This window comes from Patella vulgata, chromosome 2 (assembly GCF_932274485.2).
Source record: "Patella vulgata chromosome 2, xgPatVulg1.2, whole genome shotgun sequence".
Classification (NCBI taxonomy): Eukaryota; Metazoa; Mollusca; class Gastropoda; family Patellidae; genus Patella; species Patella vulgata.
This window is the reverse complement of record NC_065880.2, coordinates 13816514-13842122: the sequence shown is the minus strand read 5'-3', so window position 1 is coordinate 13842122 and position 25609 is coordinate 13816514. Positions and strand designations below refer to the sequence as shown.

The 25609-nt window shown below is 34.1% G+C and overlaps 1 protein-coding gene across 2 annotated transcripts in view; it reads right to left on the bottom strand.

The window, feature by feature from the left end:
• Positions 1-25609, bottom strand: part of LOC126810408 (utrophin) — a 94851-nt gene that overhangs the window by 50475 nt on the left and 18767 nt on the right. For both annotated transcript variants that reach the window (XM_050535444.2, XM_050535448.2), the window contains 18 exons: positions 16982-17185; positions 15187-15368; positions 13565-13709; positions 12963-13053; positions 11392-11630; positions 10573-10752; positions 9392-9649; positions 8693-8780; positions 8235-8476; positions 7794-7950; positions 6955-7127; positions 6418-6627; positions 5990-6103; positions 4434-4760; positions 2465-2678; positions 1676-1779; positions 925-1077; positions 35-196 (listed from right to left, as the gene is read on the bottom strand). In XM_050535444.2, coding sequence (XP_050391401.2) covers positions 35-196; positions 925-1077; positions 1676-1779; positions 2465-2678; positions 4434-4760; positions 5990-6103; positions 6418-6627; positions 6955-7127; positions 7794-7950; positions 8235-8476; positions 8693-8780; positions 9392-9649; positions 10573-10752; positions 11392-11630; positions 12963-13053; positions 13565-13709; positions 15187-15368; positions 16982-17185 — 3243 coding nt within the window. The remainder of the gene's footprint in view (positions 1-34; positions 197-924; positions 1078-1675; positions 1780-2464; positions 2679-4433; positions 4761-5989; positions 6104-6417; positions 6628-6954; positions 7128-7793; positions 7951-8234; positions 8477-8692; positions 8781-9391; positions 9650-10572; positions 10753-11391; positions 11631-12962; positions 13054-13564; positions 13710-15186; positions 15369-16981; positions 17186-25609) is intronic.

The following is a 25609-nucleotide window of genomic DNA, read 5'->3' as shown; positions in this document are numbered from 1 at the left end:
TCCCTAAATTCATTACCTATACAGGCCAACATACCTCAAATTCAGCAGGATTATCACCAGCTAGTATATCAGCATCAAGTCGAACCTGTAGATGATCGGATATTTCTGACATCCATTGTGTCATTTCTAACATCTGACGTTCTATTGATTGAGCTTTGTTGATATTTTCTTCTAATATTTTCATCTTTTCTGTTGCCTACAAATCATTTCAATATCCTATGTAACCAATCTGCTTATTTATTTATAAAACTAAATATCAAAATATAAAAGCTCTGTCGCTTTGTGGTATAATTTAAATACAATTTTGCTGTAGTTTTATATTTAAACCACTGAAATCCAAGTCTAAACTATTGCTAAATTTAGCACATAGAGAGAGAAATGGGTTTTAACGTCCACACGACACCAAGTAGGTAATTTCGGGATGAACATATGGTTCAATTTTATTTTATTGTGCATAGGCGTCTTTAGCAGTGGGAGGAAACAAGAGGACCAGGAGAATGCCCACGAGGTTGGACAGGTGACACTACTCCTTGTCACGTACAACCGGGGAATGAAAACCACACTAGTTGACTCAATGACAGACCTTATGATACAACATGCACATGTTAACCATTCGGCCATCCAACCCCCTCAATTTAGAACAAGGTAAGGTATGCTTTTTTTCTATGATCACCCTTCTCACTTGCAGACTGAGGGTGTGTGTGTCATGACAAGGAGTAGGGTCCTCAGCCTAACCTCATAGGTTTTCTCTGATTTCTCTAATATCCTTGCACAGCACACAAAATAATAATAACTTATGTTAGTCCTGATATAATTTCTGTTGATAGTGATAGGATATTAAATGTAATTACTCAATCTCTTTTCAGTTGAGGAGCTCACATTCTTGTGGTCATTAAAATCAAAATATAAAAAATCCTGTCTTACCTCTTTTTCAAGATAATCAGATCGTTCAATATATTCACCATATTCATTTTTAACAGTATCAGCCATGATAGAATTAGTGATTAAATCATTGGCTAGATCTTTCATCTTATTTTTATTTGTTGTATCATGATTTCTCATCACTGTTTCTAAAGCCTGTAAATAATTACATAGAATAATGTTTATATTTTTCATTTGAGGAGTTCACTTCGTTAACAGAGTCTAGTTTCACTAAATTAAGTTTGTTTTAGCCAATCAGTTTCAGATTAAAATTTACAATCAGTCATTGACAATAGCAGACACCCATAATAAAAATATTGGATATTTTTATTTGTGTCCAAAGGTTAATTTCTTTATGCTAAGTTCCGACTATCACGATTTGTGCTACAACTGAAATAGTGATTTTGATCGAGGAGTAATTGTGGTGATCCTATCAGGTCTTATCATATATTGAGGTCCGTCATAGCACTTGTGTTGATCATATCGACACGTATCCGAATCGTATCTGCAGGTACCAAATCATAGACTCAATAGGGACAATCCTGTCATAAATCATCGCACGACAGTGGGATCCTAGCAGTAGGCATATACAAGGGTTTCAGTAGAACACTGATGTTGTGGACTAATGGCTCAACCTATATTGCAGAAAAAAAAACTTATTTATACCAAGGAGCGTCACCTTTATATTGAAACCCATATTCTAGTCAACCCCATGTCATTATAATGAGGTCTTAGTGTAAATATTCAAACTTACATCTAATTCTTCTGAAATATCTTCAGCATCAGAACTAGCCAGTGAGTTTTTATACAGTAATTTTTCTAATGTTTGATTATAATCCTGTTCTTGTTCCATAAGGTCTACAAATAAAATGTGTTGAAGGATACACTAATAAATATGTTAATTATTTTATAAAGAGAGTTTTAAAATCATCAAAAATAGTCACGTAAAGCATGGAAATAAGCCCACACAGCAGCTTTGTCTAAACAGGGGGTTATCCGAATGGAAAACTTGGATGGTGAACAAATTTAATAAGGATATTGGATCCTTCAAGCAATCTAATCTCTGTTCACAAGCTTTAACGGACAAATAATATATCTCTTAAACAGATAATCTTAGATTGGTGAACACCAACAGTGTTCATCCTTCCTAATTCTTCAATAGTGTTAATCGTCTCACAGTCCTAATGCTTCACACAGAATTTGATTAAAAATCTACTAAAAATGCATAACACACTAACAAGTATTCTGAAAAGGAGGTTGTGTGTCCTGAACGGAAGATCGCTGAACACTGAATATCGATATGGTTCATATCCTCTCATGACTGTAACTCTTCAAACCAAATTCGAAATAAATCTGTTAAAAACTGAAGTCACTATCGTGTTAACAAGATTTTCGGAGAAAGGGGAGTAACTCTATTGTGTTAACCTGTAGCCTCTATTGCATTATGAGCCAAATGTTGACAAACAGACCAACAAACATAGGTGACGACATAATACACTTAAATGTGAGCATATAAAAAGGTAATGCATATTCACATATTTACCTTTAAACTGTCTCCACTGATTCTCAGCCGTTTCATAAATAGTTGAATATCTGTCAACTCTCTGATGTACATCTTTCCATATTGTATTTAACTTCATCTGTGATCTAGCTAGTTCTTGTAGAGATCCTGGAGTTGCTTTATTTAAACTAGTTTTAGCCTCATCATTCAATCTAACTACTTCCTCTTCTCTCTCTGATATTTCTTTCTTTAAACTCTTAAATAATGAAAATATAAGTGGTCATATACTATGGGTTCTAACTCGGACATATAAGTCGGTCATGACCGCTTGTGTTAAAAATTGACCAACATGTCCCAGAAACCATCAGTCAATTTACACGCCGTTAAACTACAACATTTTTTAAACCTCCATTATCCAACATGGCTATGACCGACCTCTGCTGTGTAACTTTAAAATTAAAGTTTTATACACTGTAACCCGGGTATTATTTAATCTTGCGTATCTAGCACTAAATTCTTTCACATTCATTCAATATCAAATCTTTGTTTAAAATTTTTTAAAAATCGTTTAAAATCACCCCAAATCATCTAATTTGTACTTGTGTCCAGTTTAAAGCTGAACATTCAATTTTGATAATGAGTGTTCAATTTACAAGCCTTTAATTTCGTGATCACTGTTCAAAGATTAAACATTATACATCAATAATCAATTGGGTTGTTTATTTGTTTAGTTTTAAATCAACCTCTCAGAGACCTCTATTTGGATTTAATTATAGGGGCACCTTGATTCTGAGTCTAGACTTCCCAAATAAACAAGTGACATGAAATCAAGACTGTCACATTCCTTCCAGTTCTGATAAGTAGAATCAAGATGTAATCATCAATCTTATCCAAAACCGGCTTTGGATAAGATATTTTATCTGTTTACTTGGTGTAATGAACCAGACACATGCCTTGTCAACTGTTTACACAAGACAATTTAATTCCATGGCTACATGTATGTATAAATGTAATGAGTCTTATCTATCTATATATATATTTGTGACTGTCGTTTGTCTATCTGTCTGTCTGTCTGTCTGTCTGTTCGGGGTTGGCGGCTACACTAGGTCTGCCCCGAGTCTGAAATTTGGGGTATAGGGGTAGCTCGGACCGGGGAGTAACATAGGCCAGGTGGCGTTAGTCTAACACTTCCGGTTTCGGAGTTATGACCCCCGAGCGAAGCCGGTCTGTTCGGGGTTGGCGGCTACATCTGCCCCGAGTCTGAAATTTGGGGTATAGGGGTAGCTCGGACCCGGGAGTAACATAGGCCAGGTGGCGTTAGTCTACCACTTCCGGTTTCGGAGTTATGATCCCCGAGCGAAGCCGTTCTGTTCGGGGTTGGCGGCTACACTAGGTCTGCCCCGAGTCTGAAATTTGGGGTATAGGGGTAGCTCGGACCGGGGAGTAACATAGGCCAGGTAGCGTTAGTCTACCACTTCCGATTTCGGAGTTATGATCCCCGAGCGAAGCCGGTCTGTTCGGGGTTGGCGGCTACACTAGGTCTGCCCCGAGTCTGAATTTTGGGGTATAGGGGTAGCTCAGACCGGGAAGTAACATAGGCCAGGTGGCATTAGTCTACCACTTCCGGTTTCGGAGTTATGACCCCCGAGCGAAGTCGGTCTGTTCGGGGTTGGCGGCTACACTAGGTCTGCCCTGAGTCTGAAATTTGGGGTATAGGGGTAGCTCGGACCGGGGAGTAACATAGGCCAGGTGGCGTTAGTCTACCACTTCCGGTTTCGGTGTTATGATCCCCGAGTGAAGCCGGTCTGTTCGGGGTTGGCGGCTACACTAGGTCTGCCCCGAGTCTGAAATTTGGGGTATAGGGGTAGCTCGGACCGGGGAGTAACATAGGCCAGGTGACGTTAGTCTACCACTTCCTGTTTCGGAGTTATGACCCCCGAGCGAAGCCGGGTATCCTGCTAGTACTGTTAATAAAGAAAATAACAGAAAAGACAAATATAGCAACACATACCTTAAATCGCTTTGTTTTTACTAACAAGTCATTAGCATTTTGAACAGCATAATCTTTATTAGATAATTCTTCTTTAAGATCTTCCAGCCATTTTGTTAATGTTTCCATTCGGTCGTACATATTCTTACTGGTTTCTATGGAGGATTTCAAGCGGTCATTTTGTTCTTTGGCTAACTTGGTTACTTCTTCCCATTTAATATTAATACCTTCAACTTCTTTCTTCATATCTTTAGTAAAACTACTGTCTGTAGCTTCTGATAGTGATTGACATAAAGAATTGATGTTCTTAATGTTTTGCTTTAAAGTTACAATGTCTTCCATAACACCCTGTAAATAATTAGTGGATTTGTATAGAGGTATAAAGAAGATAAAAGGAGTTTTATTTATTTATTTTTTTTGTGATAAAGATTTGATAAAAAAAACTTTGATCTAGGCCAGAAATAAATATATTCATGTCTGGTGTTATTAAATATTATGCCATAATTCTGCTTCTAAACACGGACAGGAACAACGGTGGCTCAGTGGGAAAGATGTTGGCTTGCTAACTTTGAGGTCCTGGCAAGGGACAACGTATAGTAATTCGGATAGGACGAAAACATGTGGCGTACACATAAAAGAACCCTTGACAGTTGGAATCTGAAATAAGAGTAGGCCACAGCGCCATAGCACACTGCATGGCGTATGCCCGTCTTCATTTCATTTCTAAACAAGGACTGTGTGGTATATATTGTATTCTAATAATAGAATGATTAAGTTATGTATATGCTTTTGAAACTAACATGTCTTAGTGTTAATAACAGAATATAATTTTGCCTGGGTACATCCATTTTAAATCACTTCTTAGCATTTTAAAAATTAAATTCATATGGAATTAGTTATACTTGTATCATTTCCCAATAATTGATCTGGCCTTGAGTTCACAAAGTATTCTCAGATTTAAGTTAAGAATTTACTCAACTTTCGAACACTGTTTATGAGAAATATCTTTGATCCAGACACTCTTATTGATGTATTTGAAACATTAAAACAACCAACGTTGTATGAAGACTACATTTTATTTAAAATAACATGAACAATTTTGAGTATTCTTAACTTAAAGATACATTATGGGAGATTCGATAACGAGTTGGCAGTTCTCACTATAATAGTTACAAACTAGATAATATAAAGGCAATTTGCTGAAAATTTCATTCAAATTGATCCACTATGAGCCGAGAACTAAGTGGTTGGAATTTCCGCCTAGCTTCGATCGTCATTACTAAAGTCAGTACGATAAACAGCATAGTCTCGATTATCCATTTAATCGATAAATTGAGAAGGAAAGTTATGCAGTAAATCAGCTCATAATCCAGTAAAGATCGCAGGCTAGCATAACCATCTAGAGTTGATTATGGTCTAATTAATAATTTAGATAACATTTCAGGCCTAAAGAATGATCTGCAATAATCAGATTTAACTCTTGCATAATGTATGGTTAAATCTGAGAATGCTTTGTGAACTCAGGGGCCTGTTCTTTTTTTTTTTTTGAATAAAAATAAACTATAAATCTATCTTACATTACTCTCTGTTAGTTGTGCTTCTAATGTTGGAAGATCTCCGATTTGTGGATCTTCAGCATGAAGGAATATGTCCATTTCATCCATCCAACATGTTAACCCTTGTTGCTGATTCTGAAAATTAACATACAAAAAGAAAAATTATTGACATTTGTCCATATTGCTTGGAAAAAACATAATGGCTAGTGGCAACTCATACACAGTTCAATACCAGGTAAATACATTTCAACTTAATAATTATGTTACTTTTGTTAATTAAAAATTACCTTATCATAATAATATAAACTTATTATGTGTATGTTCACTATGGGCTCCTAGTATCCTATCATGGCTTTCCTCAGTTACAATTAAATTCTTACTGAATAAATATTTTATAAATTAAAAGATGGAAATTAATTCTGATGCTTGGTTTATTTGATAAGTAGTACCTTATATAGACGTAATTGAGCAAGATATGTTTCTAATTGACCATGTCGTTCTGTTATTGTAGAGGATATATTTTCCCAGTGTGAATTTAGATTATCTAAATCTTTATTTATTGTGACCACTTGTTCAGGAGAGTTTTGCATCAGTTCTGTACCAGTTTGTCTTATATAGTTTATACTAGTCTGATGATCACTGACGTCACTCTGTAGTTCCTAAAAATAACATAAAGACATAGGAAATGAACGTGGCTTTGGTATGGGTACGGCAATGGTTTCAGCCCATTAACCACTTTAATTTTGTTCCATACCCTTAAAAATATTTTGCATGTCAATAACATAATGGAATCTGGATTGAAAATCCTTCGAGTATTCAAATAGCTGACTTGCTCTTTGTAAAAATCGGGCTACATGACAACAGTTCCACTATAAGTATTATTCCTGAATTCTGTTCAAAACCAATTAATAAATCATAAAAATTTCAATCTTAATTTTTACAAGAACATGATCACCCATTCAACTTTGAATTGATAAAATTCTTACCTTGTACTGACTCAACTGTTTCTCCATAGATTCAACATCCGTTACCTTAACTTTTTCCGATTTAAGAATATTTTCCATGTCACAGATCCATTTTAACAGGGCTTGCATGGCATCAAGGTATGACTTTGGTGGTACTTTCTGCATCGCTTCTTGTAGTTTCTTTTGTCGTATACCTGCAAAATATTATAAAACAGATATTAAACAGCTGTTTACTTGTTTTTGTATATAAACCTTCTGTACATTATTTTAATTATTTGTTTGAAAACGTTGAGAACCCTCAACGAAACGTCGCTTTAATTAAAATATTAATTGTGTTCCATATTATGTTTTTGTGTTTATTACGTATGTCAATTGCTAAATGCCACTCAAAGAAGATATTAAACATTGATTATTTCTAAAGATTACCTATTTATAGTCAATCACTTGAAGTGTTATTAATCTGAATCAATATTTGTGCAGTGCTCAATTTGATATGTACGTTTGTTTGTGATTTCTGCGTATTGTGTAAATTATGTGCAGTGCAGCCCCCCTGCACTTACTATGAATGTAGCGCTATAGAAGATAATCCATTATAATAATAACAGAAATAATAATTTTCTAGAGCGCTGAACATTCAGTCAGTTTGACTGTTTTGTGTCACTTTACAAAGGATATAACATAGACAACAACAAGCACAAGTAAACAAACAATACAAAAATTTGACATGCTCCGTATAACAAATTTAATTTTGATAATGAATTCGAAAATACTCTGTTTTGAAATGTTTCTTGAAGGTAGATATAGTTATAATAATAAGGCATAAGGGATATCTTATTAAAAATATGTCAGAAACTACTTACCCATTTTTCGATACAGATCTCTCCATTTTATAATAAATTCATCAAAATCTTCCTGTACTTTTGAATTTTTTCCCCCACTGTCATTCATTATTCTTTTAACATCAGCATCAGATTTCTCTATTCGACTTTCATGTGTTTTCATTGCCTTTAATTTAACCTTTAGAAAGAAAATATTTTAAAATATATTTTTAAACATTTCTCAACATGCTTTACCATACATATTATTTTATCTCCCTTGTTCAAGATTTATTTTAACATATAGAAAGTTAACTGATGATTAAAAACTGAAAAACATCTGTAAAACAACCTAAAGTATATAACATAGAGAGGAGCTAAATATTTAGAATTTAGACCAGGGAACGGATGTACTCTACGAAGCTGCAAACCCCACATCAAACCCGTCCAAAAAATGCAAGAATATAATATCTGTAAATATCTTACATTGGTTTGTTCTAGTTGTTTTGGAATTTCTGAGGCTTCATCAGCATTGATCGTAGAGGCACTTAACCATTTGTCATAACCGGATAATAATTCTTGTAAGGCACTTAATTCCATGTAGAATTTATTTGTTTCAATGTTCAAGTGAATTATGGTCTTTGCCTTCTTCAGCAATGTCTTCAGATTTTTCTGATCTTCTTTGATCTTTTTACGAGAAGATTCAATATTATTAGTTGATTTCTCAGCTGAAAAAATAGAATCACACAAGCAGGTATATAGATAAATCTTTTTAAATATTTCAATAAGAAATTCAAATACATTAATTGCACAGATGGGATATATTATTCGTGTGCTTGTTATACTACTACTTTAAAGTATGACATAATTAAAAGAGGGGGTTCTAGGTTACAGCATTAAATTATATATAACGTGTAAATCTATATATGCTGATAAAGGTCTACCTCTTTTTAATTCATTAACAGCAGCATCAGCCAGTGACAATATATTCTGATATTCTGTATTGTGATCTTCTATATCCTTTTCACAATCCTGCAAAGAACATTTAAAAAACACCAGATACATGAAAAGTTTATAAATGTAAAGGAGTTTATTTGTGTGGCTGAACTGAATTTAAATTAGAGAAAAAGAAAAAATAATCCAATTATAATTTTAAAAAGTAGTTAAACACATGACTTCCTTTTCATTTTTATTAATTACTAGTGAAGTCAGTACAACTCTAATGACAAAATTTCCTACTTGTAACAAGACAAGAGAGAGAGAGAAATGGGGTTTAACGTCCACTCGACACAAACTAGGTCATTTCGGGACTAACATATGGTTTTAATTTCATTTACATAATTCGCTTGCGCGTAGGGGTCTTTAGCAGTTGGAGGAAACCGGAGGACCCGGAGAAAACCCACGTGGTTGGACAGGCGACCCTACTCCTTGTCACGTACAACCAAGGATTGTAACAAGACAAGCTACATGAAAAGTTTATAAATGTAAAGGAGTTTATTTGTGTGGCTGAACTGAATTTAAATTAGAGAAAAAGAAAAAATAATCCAATTATAATTTTAAAAAGTAGTTAAACCCACGACTTCCTTTCCATTTTTATTAATTATTAGTGAAGTCAGTGAAACTCTAATGACAAAATTTCCTACCTGTAGCAAGACAAGTTTTTCGTCATCAGTAAATTGTTCATCAGCATCCGTATTGGCAGGTGATGATAATAACTGTAATGTATCTTCTGTTCTATTAAACCAATCATACCATTTCTTCTCTTTAACTTGAAACTCAGTAACTGTCTTTAATTCAACAGGTGCATTCTGCAGTTTAGATGTTTTACTACGGGACACATCAAATTCTAGAAAATCTTCTGAATCTAAATCTTTCGACAATTCAACTCCAGAATTGGCAATCTGAAAGATGCATAATATGTATTAGAGTTAATACAACTAAGTTGTTTAGAATTACTGTTCCACACACAGGAAAATGTTTTTAAAATATGTGCTTGATATTGAATCATTTCATTTTTTTTATAATATAAACTAACTGCTAAATGTGGAAGACAGATGTATAATTTTAAACAAATAGCTTAACTCCATATTCTTAGAACATGCCAAAACTGAAACTTGCTACAAACATATAACTGATCTTCTACAGTGCACAGTGCTGTGATACAATATTTGTTAAGCTTTCATTCTATGCATTTTTACAATTTTTTAATTTACAAGCTATGTGAAGCTCATATGTCGTAACAGTCTAGGGATTGTGCAGTGCATTCAACAATTATGACTGATATGATTTGATATTTCTTTAATCTTACTAAGTTCTTAAGTGTGAATCTATTTCAATTTAAAATGGTTAAAATATTATCCAACATAAGATATGATTTATGTCTCAATGGGGATGAGTCATGGAAAGCCCAGTTTAAGCCTGATGATTCGAAATGACTGAAACTAGTCGATTCATGAGATAAATCTGGGACGGTTACTCGCCACTCATATATTTTTAATTTTATTTACACTTACTAAATTCATGCAACTTATTTAGATAGATTTTATTTTACTATGACTTCTGGATTTAGTTTCAAACTTTTTATATTTTGTTTCCTGTATTTTATTCTCTGCTTGAGAACGATAAGAGAACACTTTTCTAAACATTGTGCTATATGTGTAAAAAAAACACATCTGATTCTATTCCATATATATATAATGGTTGTGGTCTGTTGCCTGTTTTTGCTTGGGTGTTGAATTTGTCAACAATTTTTTCATTATGCCCCATGTCTTCCTTCAATCTTATAATATATAAAACTTAAAGTATTAGCAATTTAGGTACCCACCTCTTTACTTTGAAGTTCCATTTGTTGTACTAAATCTTCCCATCGAGCCTGTAAATCCTCTAATTGTTGACTAATCTTTTCCATGGCTGTTTTACTTTCAACTCTTTCGACAATCTGTTGACCGTGTATATTTAATTCATCAAATCTAGCAACTTGTTCTACCATATCATGTTCAATCATCTACAAATTTGGAACATTTTCAAAACATTAAAAATAGCAACAGGTATTCATAGAATAATCTAAACAGAATAATATTATTTGATCTGCATTGCCAGGAATTATTTATTTACTAGGAATATCTCATATTGAGCAATACAAGAAATCACATTTCAGATAAGATAAGAAATGAAATGGAGAAGAAATGAGCTTTAATGGCTACTCAACACAAACTAGATGATTTTGGGACTAACCTATGGTAAAAAAAAAGCAGTGGAAGAAAATTGCAGGGCTTGGAGAAAACACATTAGTTGGTTTCAAGTAGGAACCAGACTTCAATGAAAACAGAAAGTTTTGTTGACATCAATTAATTTGTATTCTGATGTTCACGATTATCAAATTCTCTAGTTGTCGATTAGACGATATTTGTATTCTCTATTTCCTAGCATTTCTAACTTAATAACTGAGTAAAGTTTTTTAAAATAATATCACAATTTCAATGTTGGAATTTGCGTGGAGAAGATCATGCCAAGACCTAGTTATAGGGCCTGGGAAATGACAGAAAACAGTTTTGGACTCATTGATTTTGGCTAAAAAATAAATAAGGTCGAGCTGGTAGCCGTAAACTCAGGTATTTTTTTATTTTGGTATTTAAGACTGTACCTTGAGATGTCTGACTTGTTGAACAACCTGATTAGAATTAGACAAATCAGCAGACTTCATTCCTTTCAAAACTGCTTCTTTAGAAGCTAACCAATCAGAAAAGCTGGTCTGTTCATCATGAAAATGTTGCCATTTTAAAAGAATATCTTTCAGTAGTACCCACTGTTCTTCAGCCCAGCGACAAATATTACTCCATCGTTTTCCTAATCTTTCAAGTTGCCGTTCCATAGTTTCACAAACTGAAAATCAAAATATTTAAAATTCATTTTAATTCTTAAGGGTGTTCGATACTCTGTCGCACAAGGGAACATTGCTTGATTATTTTCATTTTAAATAAATCTTTATGAGTACAAAAATGCATTAAATTTGGGCATTAAAAAATACAAATGTAATTTGATGCACATAAACAAAGTTACAACTAACCACCTTCTGCACTATCACCATCTTTTACAATCACCATATTATGTAAACCTTGTATTGCATTTATAAACAAATATAGATGAACAGATGGGCGGACATCAAATGTGTGCATATTAAAAGGATGCAAATGTAATTTTATATTATTTATATATAAACAAAAGAGAGAGAGAGAAATGGGGTTTAACGTCCACTCGACACAAACTATGTCATTTCGGGACTAACATATGGTTCAATCTTTTTCAATAATTTGCTTGCACGTAGGGGTCTTTAGCAGTGGGAGGAAACCGGAAGACACGGAGAAAACCCACAAGGTTGAACAGGCGATCCTCTTTCGTGTCATGTACAACCGGGGAATCAAAACCACGCTAGTTGACTCAATGACAGACCTTATGATACAGCGTGCACGTGCTAACCATTCTGCCATCCAACCACCCAATATATACTCTTCAAAAAAAGTAGGGGATATTGAAATGCAAATACCTATATGCAGGTTGTGATATGATAAATAGTTATGGACACTTGACATGCTTTGAGAGTATGTTCACAGATGAAGAACTTATCGTCCCAACAGAACCACTGAGCTGCACATGCGACACGCAATAGCGCCATACACGTGGGAGGGGTTCATTGTCAAATTTGACATGTCAATGAAGGGTTGATGAAAACTGCCGTGTGCTGGTTTATCTATCGGTTCTTGCATAAGATTTACTGTTTAGCGTATATTTTTGTTTAATTTGATCGGGAGACGTGTTCGTTGATGTCAACGTCAACTGACAACACTGCAAGAATTGGCCGTGGCACTGCAAGAGGAGTGGGTCAGCTTGACCCAAATTGTGATTGGACGGTTGATTAGGAGCATGCCATGACGAATTGCTGAATGTCTGAGGATTGGTGGAGCAATTACTCATTATTAAGACAAAAATCAAAAACATCCATTTTCACTTTTGACGGTGTATCTCTTTGCGAGTGAAATGGGGCCGTCAGATAAGCCGCCTATATGAACTGTTTATGTTCATGTGTAGGCAATTGGCCTGTTATCAACATACATTGGTTACCTCTAATAAAAACAGCAGTGCATTTCCGCAGTCTTGTATTGTTTCTGAATATTCCCTACTTTTTTTGAAGAGTATATAAACAAAATTAGAACTAACCAGCTTGTGAACTATCATCATCTATAACAACCACCATATTATGTAAACCTTCTATTACTTTCTGTTGAGATTCTAATTCTTCTTGAAGTTTCTAATTAAAACAATATGATAAAAACACCATCAGTTTACATTACATTGATAGCTGGCAGGAAGAAAATTCAACAATGAGTTACTTCAACTCTGTTACAGAACAGGTAAATCCTACATGTTTCATGTTGAGTGTTGGGTGGGGTGGGGCAGGAAATCAGCTGATCTTTCACAGGGTTAGATCTATTTGATAAGGCTAACTTCAAGTTTGGTCAAAGGCCATGAAATGTAAACAGGGCTAGTGCTAATCCCCACCCTAACCCTAACCATGGACCTAGCCCTAATGCTTACACTAACCCTAACCTTGACAAAAATTAAGTTAGCCTTAACAAATACATTTAGCCCTTTCACAGAGAGTTGTACTGTAAAATTTAGATAATTTAGAAATGAAACATAACCATTTAGTTTGTTTTTCAGACTCAAATAAATTCAGGAATGTGTGGATCTAATCCATGGAGCATGTAGAATCTGGTCAAACATGTACAAATGTATATGCACAAGTAATCTTAATTTACCTTATGTTTTTTAACTTGAATTTTAATGGATGACAAGTCTGAACCTATTGTTTGTTGTAGTTTAAGTTGATGTTCCATCGATGTCAGCCATGTTGACAACCCATCTAACTGTTCTTGTTGTTTCTTCATTAACAATTTTTGTAGTCTGTTAACAAATAAGAATTTATAATTTAATTAAATCACACCAAAACACATCTTTCCATCATTCTTACATATTCTTAAAGGGACAATAACATTCTTGCTGGCTTGACAGCTCCAGAAAATAAAAAATAGCCTTATTCTAAGTACTAGATGTGTTAGTGTCCTACCTGTTGTGTAAATTATCCATTAAATCCTATTTTACTTGTCCAGAGGGTTCAAAAATATTTTTAAATCCAAGTCACATTTGAAAAGCTTTACGTCAGGCTTTTCAAATCATTTAGTTGAATTTTTCCAATTTTTTAAATTAGGTGTGTTAAGATAAAATTTGTATCATCAATTATTTGGAATATTGTAAAATAGTACAATTTGTTGACCAGAATAAAGATTGGGACATATTATTCAGTTACAACAAGAGTGGTATTGAGCCTTTAAAGAGACCATTTCTGGGACTATTGTGGAAAGAATCATGTTGCATCACATTCCAGCATTCATCTTTCTTGTATATTGCCAAGGTAATTATGCAGGTGTGTATATAAAAGACCAAAGGCCAAGAAACAAAGATCTGTTTTTTTATTGCTTCGGCCATAGAAAAATAAATCTGTTTTATATTCAAGGTATGAAAGGTGAAAGGTGAAAAATTTTTAAAGATAAAATTGAGATTCTTTGTTTTGCTTAAGGAATATAGAAAAGGTATCCTCTCTCATATCTTGTTTACATGTTAGTATTTAATTCTTTTTAAATGTTAATTTTTGGTCACACCCGGGTTGACAAATTATGACAAAGACATAAATGGGGTCTTTGTTTTGGGGACTTAGGTCTTTACCCAGTGTGAGAGTAATAATTGCACCTTCACCTTAGCAATTTAACTTGCACCTCCACACAAGACGATTTTATGACAACATTCAAAGCATTATGCACTGTTCTATGGTTCATGTAGATATTCTGTTCCTTATTCTGGCAATTTCTAATATAATGTGTGACATTATCTAAATAGTTCTGGTTAATATTTACTTGATCAAGACTGACAGTTCTGACAAATTATCTGAATGTTCTCGGAATTTGGAAATTGTAGCATTTGAATAAACTCTACGAAAATACAAATCTGTCTTATATACAGTCTCTAAAAATAGATCTCTAAACAATTTATCAATGATCATCTGTAGATAATTTGTACAGTTGTTACTAACATGTAAAAAAATATATTTTTAAAAAAAATAAACTTTCTGTTTTTAGAAAGTATAACCTGTGCGTATTTTAGGATACTTAATAACTTGGATCTGTACCAAGTTTGTAAAATAAATAATATTGAGTATTCAGTGGATTTTTGTTCACATCTGTTCAATGAAACATGTGCATCAAACAAATTTAATTTTGTCTGTTAGAATCAGATAATACAATTTGTTCTCAATGTTTATATCTTTTTTTCTTATTCCAGCATTCAAGATGCTTGAAACAGTGAATTTATGAGGTATTTTTATTACCCTGTTTGTCTTTTGAGAGCTTGCAGACGGAGATCTTCCCATCGTTTGTTTAGTAGATTCATTTGTTCATGAATTTCATTTTCTTCTTCAGCGGTCATCTTGCCATTGTTAATTAGGTCACCACCTTCTCTTAGGACATTTCCAATACTGTCCTGATGATCAGTCAGATCTAACATAAATGCCTGGAAGAAAACTCCTGAGTATAGATAATAAATACATATGGTCATGGGATAGTGTTTGCCTCAAACCAACTATGACTCTTGTCGGCTTTGAAGGAAAATAAAAATAGTTTGGTGACTAAACTTTGAGTGACAGAAATAAAAATAATATTTTTAGTCTCAGAAAGAGAAATAAAATTTCTAGTCTCAAAAAAAAAATAACATTTTTAGTCTCAGAAACCCAACATTTCTAGTCTCAGGAAAAAAAGAACATTTTTAGTCTCAGAAAAAAAAGAACACTTTTAGTCTAAGAAGGAAAATAAGATTTATAGTATCAGAAAGAAAAATAACATTTATAGTGTCAGTTTCAGAGAGAAAAATAACATTTAGGCCTCATAGAGAAAAATACCATTTAAGCCTCAGACAGAAAAATAACATTTAAGCCCAAGAGAGAAAAATAACATTAACATTTTTAGTCTCAGAGAGAAAAATAACATTAACATTTTTAGTCTCAGAGAGAAAAACAACATTTTTAGTCTCAGAAAGAAAAATAACATTTTTAGTCTCAGAAAGAATAATAACATTTATAGTGTCAGTCTCAGAAAGAATAATAACATTTATAGTGTCAGTTTCAGAGAGAAAAATAACATTTTTAGTCCCAAAAAGAAAAATAACATTTTTAGTCCCAAAAAGAAAAATAACATTTTTAGTCTCAAAAAGAAACATTTATTATAGCACAGTATCAGTTTCCGAAAAAAAAATAATTTGATGCATTAAAAGACCATTAGGTTCATCTCTGCCAACATCTTAATTTCATGAATAATAATCAAAAACATATGATTTTCCCACTGTTGTCGTTAAATTATTAGAAAGCTGCATCATGTCTTAAATAATTCATTGTTTATTTAGAAGGTTGCAACCTCAGATGATAAATTTGTAGCTTTTATTTGCTTATATCACAAAAGGGATTGAGATTTGAGACAATACATTTTACAAGGAAAAAATCTTCTTAGGAGCGTTTTGGCATTTGTCTGCGTCAATATTATTTTAGTAATTCATTAGTGCTTACTGGTGAAAGCATTACAATCACATGGTGTTTACCTTGTTTTTAAATAGTTTTTCAAGTTGTGATAATAAACTAATAAACTCAAACATCTCAAATTTTCACAGATTACCATTAGAAAGTTAGCGATTGAGCTAAATAAAACAGTTCCATTTACAAATCAATATTCATTTTAATTCCAAATAAAGATCCCCATATATTTTAAATTCTGCTCTGTCCATGCAATACATTTTTACTCTCAGTGGGAGGCAAATACATCACAACATGCAAATATGCATGTTCTTTAATTTAATGTATCAGGGAACACATATTCCCTATTTAATTACAAATTTTATCATTAAATTTCATCATTTCTTGATATCCTTTGAACGCACTTGTAGACAGAAAACACATCCATGTTACCAAAACCAAACTGTTTATCAGTTGCCTAACGAAATAGTCTATGAGCTGGCAGAAAAACAAAAAAAAATATCTGTCTACAGGGTACGATGTTGATTAAAATATTGGCTCAGATATCTGGCCACAAAACTCCCTGTGGACTAATGTAAATATATAACTTAAAGAATAAATATACCTCATGTTTATTAAATTCTTGTTTAACATTATCGATGGTTACCAAAGATTCCACTGGGTCAAGTTTTTCTATTGTTTCTTCTGAATCTAGCAACCATGCTAAAACGTTCTCTAAGGCATCTTGATAAGATAGTAAATCCACCGATGTAGTACTGATGGTACTGTGACGACTTTCTGGAGTAGGACTACTATTTGACATGGTTTTCTGAAATAAATATAAATTCATATAAGTCTTTAAGACAATAGATATAATATTCTCCACCTGCAGCACTAACAGATTTAATTAATCCAGGGATTATCTGATTTTATTAACTGCCAGGTTAACATAATCTAAAGATCACATAAAAATGGTATGTTGAAGACCTAGGGTTTCTTTGCACCAAAAACTAATTTCATCTGAATCCATTCATAATTAATTGAGATATATTCAATCAAGGTAGCCAGTGTGGCTCTACTCAAGAAGAGGATTTTGCCAATTTCCCCTATGCATAGGACATCAAAGATATCAAATGTTTATTAGAAGGGTGTAATGCTGTAGACCTATATACATTCTATTATACAAACAAGCCAATAATGATGTGTACTGATTGGGTCTTAATCCACATGTGTAATTTGACATAGCCATTGAGCAGACTAAGATAAAAATAATTCTTTTATATGAAGTTAGGAGACATAGGCCAAGTAAGATCGTTCAAAGACCTCCGTCTAGGTAATACAAATGTCCACAGAAGAATAAGAGAAGTCGAGATAGAAATACCAAATAAAAGAGTAAAAGAAATACCCAACCTTATAGTACTTCAAGCCCACTAAGGAGACGCGAGAGTTAGAATAGTAACGCCAGGCCACTCACGGAAAGAATGCCCTCTCCGAGGCCCAGAGAAAGAAAAAGAAAAGAAACAGTTCCACCAGCAGTTAAAACAGTACAAGACAGGAAGCCAGCTCCAACGGCACCAATACTTCCGAAAAGTTTACCAGCAAACCAGTCGCCGCCAGTCCAGCCACCAGCTTTAAAAAGAAGACGAGAAGGAGAAGCTAGATCTCCAACAACACCAGATCTCGCAAATCCAAATTTCGAATTTATAAAACCACGGAAACCATCATCAACAGGAATATCCGAAGTAGAAAGCAGTATCAACATTACAGAGACCAGTATCTACACCTCAACATCAGGCATCAACAAAATCCACGAGATATTCGAATTTTAAACCGTTATCAAACATAACACGTGATTGTCTGCGATATCACTTCGGTGGAAGCGGACGTAAAATACAACTAACTAACAACAATGAAGTTAGGGAGACAACGGATATCAAAATGAATTTGCTATAAATGTGCAATAACATTTTATATTTATTTTGAAACACATAATATTACTGATATATGTTCATGTACTATTTAGGGTTCTCAACTTTGTGACTTCATATATTTATGACCTTCAAATTGGAATAAGGATGATACCACATGTTATTCCTGTGTCTGTTGACCAGTAATTCACCTACAATAATTGGGAATATGGAGGTGTCTAATTCTTGTATATAAATGACGTCAGTGATGTAAACACAGTTATAAGCTATCACTAACTCAGCAAACCATTAGGTCTATTACAAATACATTATGCAAGAGCTAAATCTGCCCAGGTCTTTCTTTAGGCTTTAAATGTTACATAAACTATTAGTTGGACATTTATTAACTTTACAAGACAATAATTAACTCTGGATGCCATCAGATGGGTCCATTTTCAACAGATTTGAATCCGATCTGCGGTTCAACGACCTAATTGATTAACAGTAAAATTGGATAATCGTGACTTTATTTATTGTCGCAACAATGGTAACAATGACAATCACGGCTACAGTGTTATTAAAATGATTTCTCGGCTCAGAGTTAGGTAATTTGACTGAAATTTTCAGCATATCCCCTTTACATTATCAATTTGTTAATTATTATAGTAAGAATTACTGTCAGCTCTTTATCTAATCTTCCATGATGCCACTTTAACAAAATTCTGAGAAATTCTCATATACATTATGACTATATTATTCATGACACACCTTTCGGCTTTTCAAGATTAAGGAGTTCGTAATTGTGATATAATATAATTTGACTTGAGATCTAATTCACCTTCATCTATAATGGATGTCAACAATCGAACATTTGATTGAATAAATGTGGCATTGGAACTCGGAAAAGATCTCCTTTATCTGTTTGCATAGTCTGAAAACTTCAATAAAGTTTTGCCAAAGACCAAAACACGCATCTCACATTACTGTTGTAACCAAAGATAGACATTTACAATCTGAATTATTAAAGATACGTTATGTAAGATTTAGATAAAGAGCTAGCCATTCTTGCTATAATGAAAATAGATAATGTAAAATGAATAATTTGAAAATTTCATTCAAATTACTCTATTGCGAGCAAAGGTATTAGCCTTTGAAGGTTTGACAAGACGTGTGCAATAATTTCAACCACCGTACTGGTTGTTCGAAGCTAAATCTCACTCCTCCATTTTTAGCTTAAATCAAAATATGGCTGCACAGTTCTAATCTATTTAATATCGGAGAAATCCGATGCCATCGAGAGTTGATTATAGCCTGGATAAGTTAATTAATCTCTAATTAATACTTCAGAAAACATTTCAGGCCTAAAGAAAGACTTGTAGTAGGCAGATTTAGCTCTTGCATAATGTATGTTTAAGTCAAGTGGCATGGTTTCAATCCCAAGTTTGCAAGTGACAAGGAGTGGGTTGCCTGTCATGTGTTTTCTTTGCATCATCCATAATGTATGTTTAATAAACACATTTCAATCCTTTCATGACAATTCATTTTTTTGGAAATCTATGAAACAACCGGCTATTGGGTGTTTTTTCTGTGTTTGAATTTTCACAACCCTCGATCACAAACACACACTGGTCAATTCTATTAATCACAATAATTATATTCCTGACCCTCCACTATAATCACATTCCTGACCCTCCACAATAATTATATTCCTTACCCTCCACAATAATCATATTCCTGACCCTCCACAATAATCACATTCCTGACCCTCCACAATAATTATATTTCTGACCCTCCACAATAATTATATTCCTGACCCTCCACAATAATCATATTCCTGACCCTCACATGCTAACCATTCAGCCATCCAACTCCACTAATTAAATTAGAGCTCCTAATTTTTCCAAATACATTCCAAATAGAAAACAGTATAGAATGACTAGTATATTATACTTTCTCAATACGTTTTTTTGTAACTGTTTATGACCACAAATCCTGTTCTGTTAATTTCAACACATCATAATAAATTAATTAGCACCTGACTGTTAAGATTGTTGATTGGGTAATCAGGTTTAGTTTGTAGATCATTAAAGATGTAAGTGTGCTCTGTAACCTTTGTCACATTGAATATCATAGCTGTTAACAAAGTGGATTGAATTTAACTTTAACTTGGGAATAAGTAATTAACAGTCTACAGAGCTAGACTTAATAAATCATCATTTTAATTGACCTATGTCTCGATGATCAAATGTATTGAATAATTTCAACGAAATTTGTGTGGAATTGCTATATAGCATATATAACAAAACTGCCTTCATGCACATACAACTTTTGATGTGTTCAATTTATGTACTCTTTTAAATGAAATGAAATGAAATGGGGTTTAACGTCCTACTGTTCTGCTCCTAAACTGGGCTAATGAAGACGGGTATACGCCATACAGTGTGCTATGAGGGCAGCGGCGCTACGGCCTATTCTTATATCAAATTCCAACTGCCAAGGGATCTTTAACTTGCACGCCAATGTGTACACGGGACCTCGGTTTTTCGTTCCATCCGAATGACTACTCAGCTGTCCTTGTCAGGCCCTCCGTCCTGCATCACTGACAAGGGGAAACCACCCAGGAAAATCTGGATGAACTTTCTCGGCCAATGCAAGGATCGAAGACCCGACCTCCAGGCTAGTGAGCCAGTGTCTTACCCACTTAGCCATCGTGATCCTTTTAATAAATATCAAAATTTTACAAATAAATGGGACTAAGTGACTTTTCTTAGTACCTGTTCTCATATAAGATTAGCAAGAGAAATACATCAATGCCCTGACAAGAAGAGATAAAAACATCAAGATTTGTTGCAAAATGATTGACATGAATCACGTGATTAACTACTTAGATACCGTCTTTTATTAGAAGATAAAGATTTATTTCAAATGAAGTGAATGGGTTTATAAACATTCTTTTACAATACATGTATATGCATGTTGGATCTCACTTTACTACTAGTTTTCATACACATGATGAATTAGATATTGTGTTTTATTAGAAGATATTAAGATTTATTTCAAATGAAGTGAATGGGGTTATAAACATTCTTTTACAATATATGCATGTTGGATCTCACTTTACTACTAGTTTTCCTACAGGTTTGTGAAAGTGTGTTTCAAACTAAATTTGATAAAATCAATAAAAGAAGTAGGTGAATATGTTAAAGAATAAAGACAAAGACAATATAATCTAACTTCTATAGGATACCACAGTAGGTCACATTATCTTAGATGATAACAAAAATATTTAGAGAATCTTGATGGAGGTCAAGTTTAAAGGAGAGAGAGACAGAGAGAAATGGGGTTTAACTCCATTCAACACAAACTAGGTCAGTTTTGGACAAACACATGCTTCAATATTTTTTCAATACTTCATTTGTGCATAGTGGTCTTAGGCAGGAAACTGGATGATGCAAAGAAAACACATGACAGGCAACCCACTCCTTTTCACTTGCAAACTTCAGATTGAAACCATGCCACTTGACTTAAACATACATTATGCAAGAGCTAAATCTGCCTATTGCAGGTCTTTCTTTAGGCCTGAAATCTTATCTAATCTATTAATTAGACATTAATTAACCTATCCAGAACATAATCAACTCTCGATGTCAGCGCTATCCTGCGATAATTGTTTAACGATTAAATGGACAATCGAGACTATGATTTTTGTCGTACCGACTTTAGTAATGATGACCGAGGCTATGCGGAACTTTCGATCCCTTATTTCTTGGTTCATAGTGGATCAATTTGACTGAAATTTTCAGCAAATTGCCTTTACATTATCTAGTTTTTAACTATTATAGTGAGAACTGCCAACTCGTTATCTAATCTGTATCTTTAATGACAGACCTGAAGATCTACAGCACACTCAACTACCCAACCATCCCCCAGTTTAAAGGACTTTAATAAACAGTGGTATATCCGATTTCTGAAAGGTGGTTATCAGAAAATTTGAAAAATAAGTCTACTGGGGATTACATTTTAATAATAAAAAAACAAGCCAACAGTGAGGCTGATGTCCCCCGCCGAAATAGGAAAATAATTAGAGGACACATATAAATTTATCACAAATTATCTTTTACAAAGTATTGAACAATCAAACAGTATATCTTTACTTATAGTCTAACAATCAAAGTAGGAGAGTTATTGTTTTCCAAAGTCTCGACCAATCAAATTGCGTATCGCTCTGCTTACCCTGAGCAGAAAATGCTCATTATCAAACTTAGTCAAGGTATTACTGTAATGAAACTATACACCAAGTTTCATCAATCTCACTTAATTAGAACTAAAGTTATCGTGTCCCAAAGCATCAACCAATCAAATTGCTTATCTCTGCTTACCCTAAGCGGAAAATGCTCATCTTCGAACTCCATCAAGGCATTGACCTAATCAACACATACACCAAGTTTGAACATTCTAGCTCAATTAGGAAGAGAGTTATCGTGCCCCAAAGTATCAACCAATCAAATTGCTTATCTCTGCTTACCCTAAGCGGAAAATGCTCATCTTCGAACTCCATCAAGGCATTGACCTAATAAACACATACACCAAGTTTGAACATTCTAGCTCAATTAAAAGTTATCGTGTCCCAAAGCATCAACCAATCAAATTGCTTATCTCTGCTTACCCTAAGCGGAAAATGCTCATCTTCGAACTCCATCAAGGCATTGACCTAATCAACACATACACCAAGTTTGAACATTCTAGCCCAATTAGGAAGAGAGTTATCGTGTCCCAAAGCATCAACCAATCAAATTGCTTATCTCTGCTTACCCTAAGCGGAAAATGCTCATCTTCGAACTCCATCAAGGCATTGACCTAATAAACACATACACCAAGTTTGAACATTCTAGCTCAATTAGGAAGAGAGTTATTGTGTCCCAAAAAGTGTGACGGACAGACAGACGGACAGACAGACAGACAGACGGACGAACCCATTTTAATAGTCCCCTGCTTTCTTCGAAAGGCGGGGGACAAAAAGATTCCTGTATTGTCAATACAGGAGTAATTGGATGTTTTGATGACCCACAGGGTCGGTGTGAGCCATGAGTCAATATGACATTGCTTATATCTTTATTTTCTTATTCCACACAATTATTTAAGGCTTTAAGTAGCTATGTCTCAAACTCAATATCATCCACAGTCTTCGACATTGTAAACACAAATTATTTGTCAATTGAAAACAACAGTGATGTTGTGATCTTACTGGGAAAAGATGGGTTTCTGATATCCAATATTTATGACAAAATAAACATTTTACCATTGGTACACGTGCGTTTCAGCTCCATTTGTAAAAAACGAGGCTTGACATTATTCCACAAGTCATGTCAAACGGTGATGTCATATTCTTATCTGGATAGCATGTGCAATAAATACCATCAGTGTAAACTGGAATAACCAGACGCTAGAGATTGCCATTCGATTGAGATTTATAGCAGATTTCGCCGAAAATAATTGATTTGAAATTTGAGTAAAAACAGAAACGATTGAAAATGTAAATCAGTTTAGATACATTCATATTACAATATTATATGCGTTGCAACCAGTTTGTGTCAATTTCTAGGTCCCAAATATTAGTGATTTAGCTCCTTTAAGTTAAGAATTTACAAAACTTTATAAAACTTTAGCTCCTTTAAGCTCGTTAGTAAAAATTTTTGAAAGAAATACGATCAGTCAGTCTTCATGTGTGGTTGATGACAAGAAAGATGTACATATATATATCGAAAAAAACAAATTATTACATAAAATCTAATGAAATTAACATTATTGTCAAAAAGTTATCTTTAATTTGATAAAACAGTAATTAATGAAATGAAATGGGGTTTAACGTCCTATTTTTCTGCACTGACTGGGCTAATGAAGACGTGCATACATCATACAGTGTGCTATGAGGGTAATTTTGCTCTGGTAGGCTGTGCAACGGCCTACTCTTTATCCTACCATCTGAACAACTAGACAGCTGTCCTTGTCAGTGCCTCCATCCTGCATCATTGACAAGGAAAAACCATAGCGGAAATGGCCAACAATGGGAGCAAACCGAAGACCTCCAGGCTAGCAAACCAGCATCTTAGTCATATAATTCAGAGAGATGGAGAGAAAGGGGGTTTAATGTCCACTCGACACAGACTAGGTCATTTCGGGACTAACACATGGTTCAATTATATTTCAATAATGCGCTATTGCGTAGGGGTCTTTAGCCGTGGTAGGAAAATAGGAGGATCTGGAAAAAACCCACGAGGTTGGACAGGCGGCCCTACTCCTTGTCACGTACAACTGGGGAATCAAAACCACGCCAGTTGATTCAATGACAGACCTTACGATACAGCGCACGTGCTAACCATTCGGCCATCCACCCTCCACCACCCACCCCCAAATAATTCAGTACTGAAAGGCCAAACCTAACATGATCATAAACAGTAACTTACTCCAAGTGTAGAAATGACAAATAATGTTGTCAACAAATGAAAATAGGAGATTAGAGCATGCGTTAAGGTAGAGATTTAATTTAAGGTTAAGTATATGGCTTATCTCAATACGGCAGATTAACACAAGATAAAGCCTTTATAAACCCTATAGGTTCTATACATATCAAGAAGTTTATCCCTCTTGCCTATAGGTAGAGTTTATTTCTGTGCTAACCATGGCTATTCATCTACATCTATAGCATGTCAATGTTATTCCTAACTTTCAATTAGAAATGAAATGAGATGGGCTAATGGAGATGGGCATACGTCATACAGTGTGCTATGAGGGAAATTATAACCGGGCAGCGGCACTATGGCCTACTCTTATATCGAATTCCAACTGGCAGGGGATCTTTTACTACACGCCAATGTATACACGGGACCTCAGTTCTTCATCCCATTCAAATGACTAGACAGCTGTCCTTGTCAGGCCCTCTGTCCTGCACCACTGACAATTAGATGTAGGAAAAATAATGGATTTCATATATAGGATGGTAATTTCCCAGAAATCCAGTTGATATGATAAAAGTATACTTTCAGACAAACTCATTATTAATAATCAACCTCAACATTCTTTCTATAAAAAAATTTATTTCATGATCAGTAGTGGAATACCGCGTTTTATCAGTGAAATAAAAGTGTTATTCCACTGGCTAGCAGTAGTCCATGTTGTTTTTACCTAAAATGATTGTAAAATCATAAAATAAATAGAACATTTGTCGTTTTGTCGTGAATAACATATTTTATTTCATCTCTAAGCAAGAAAACTTTATATTTTCACTCATGCTACGCATTCGTGAAAATATAAGTTTTCTTGCTTCTCGATGAAATAAAATATGTTAT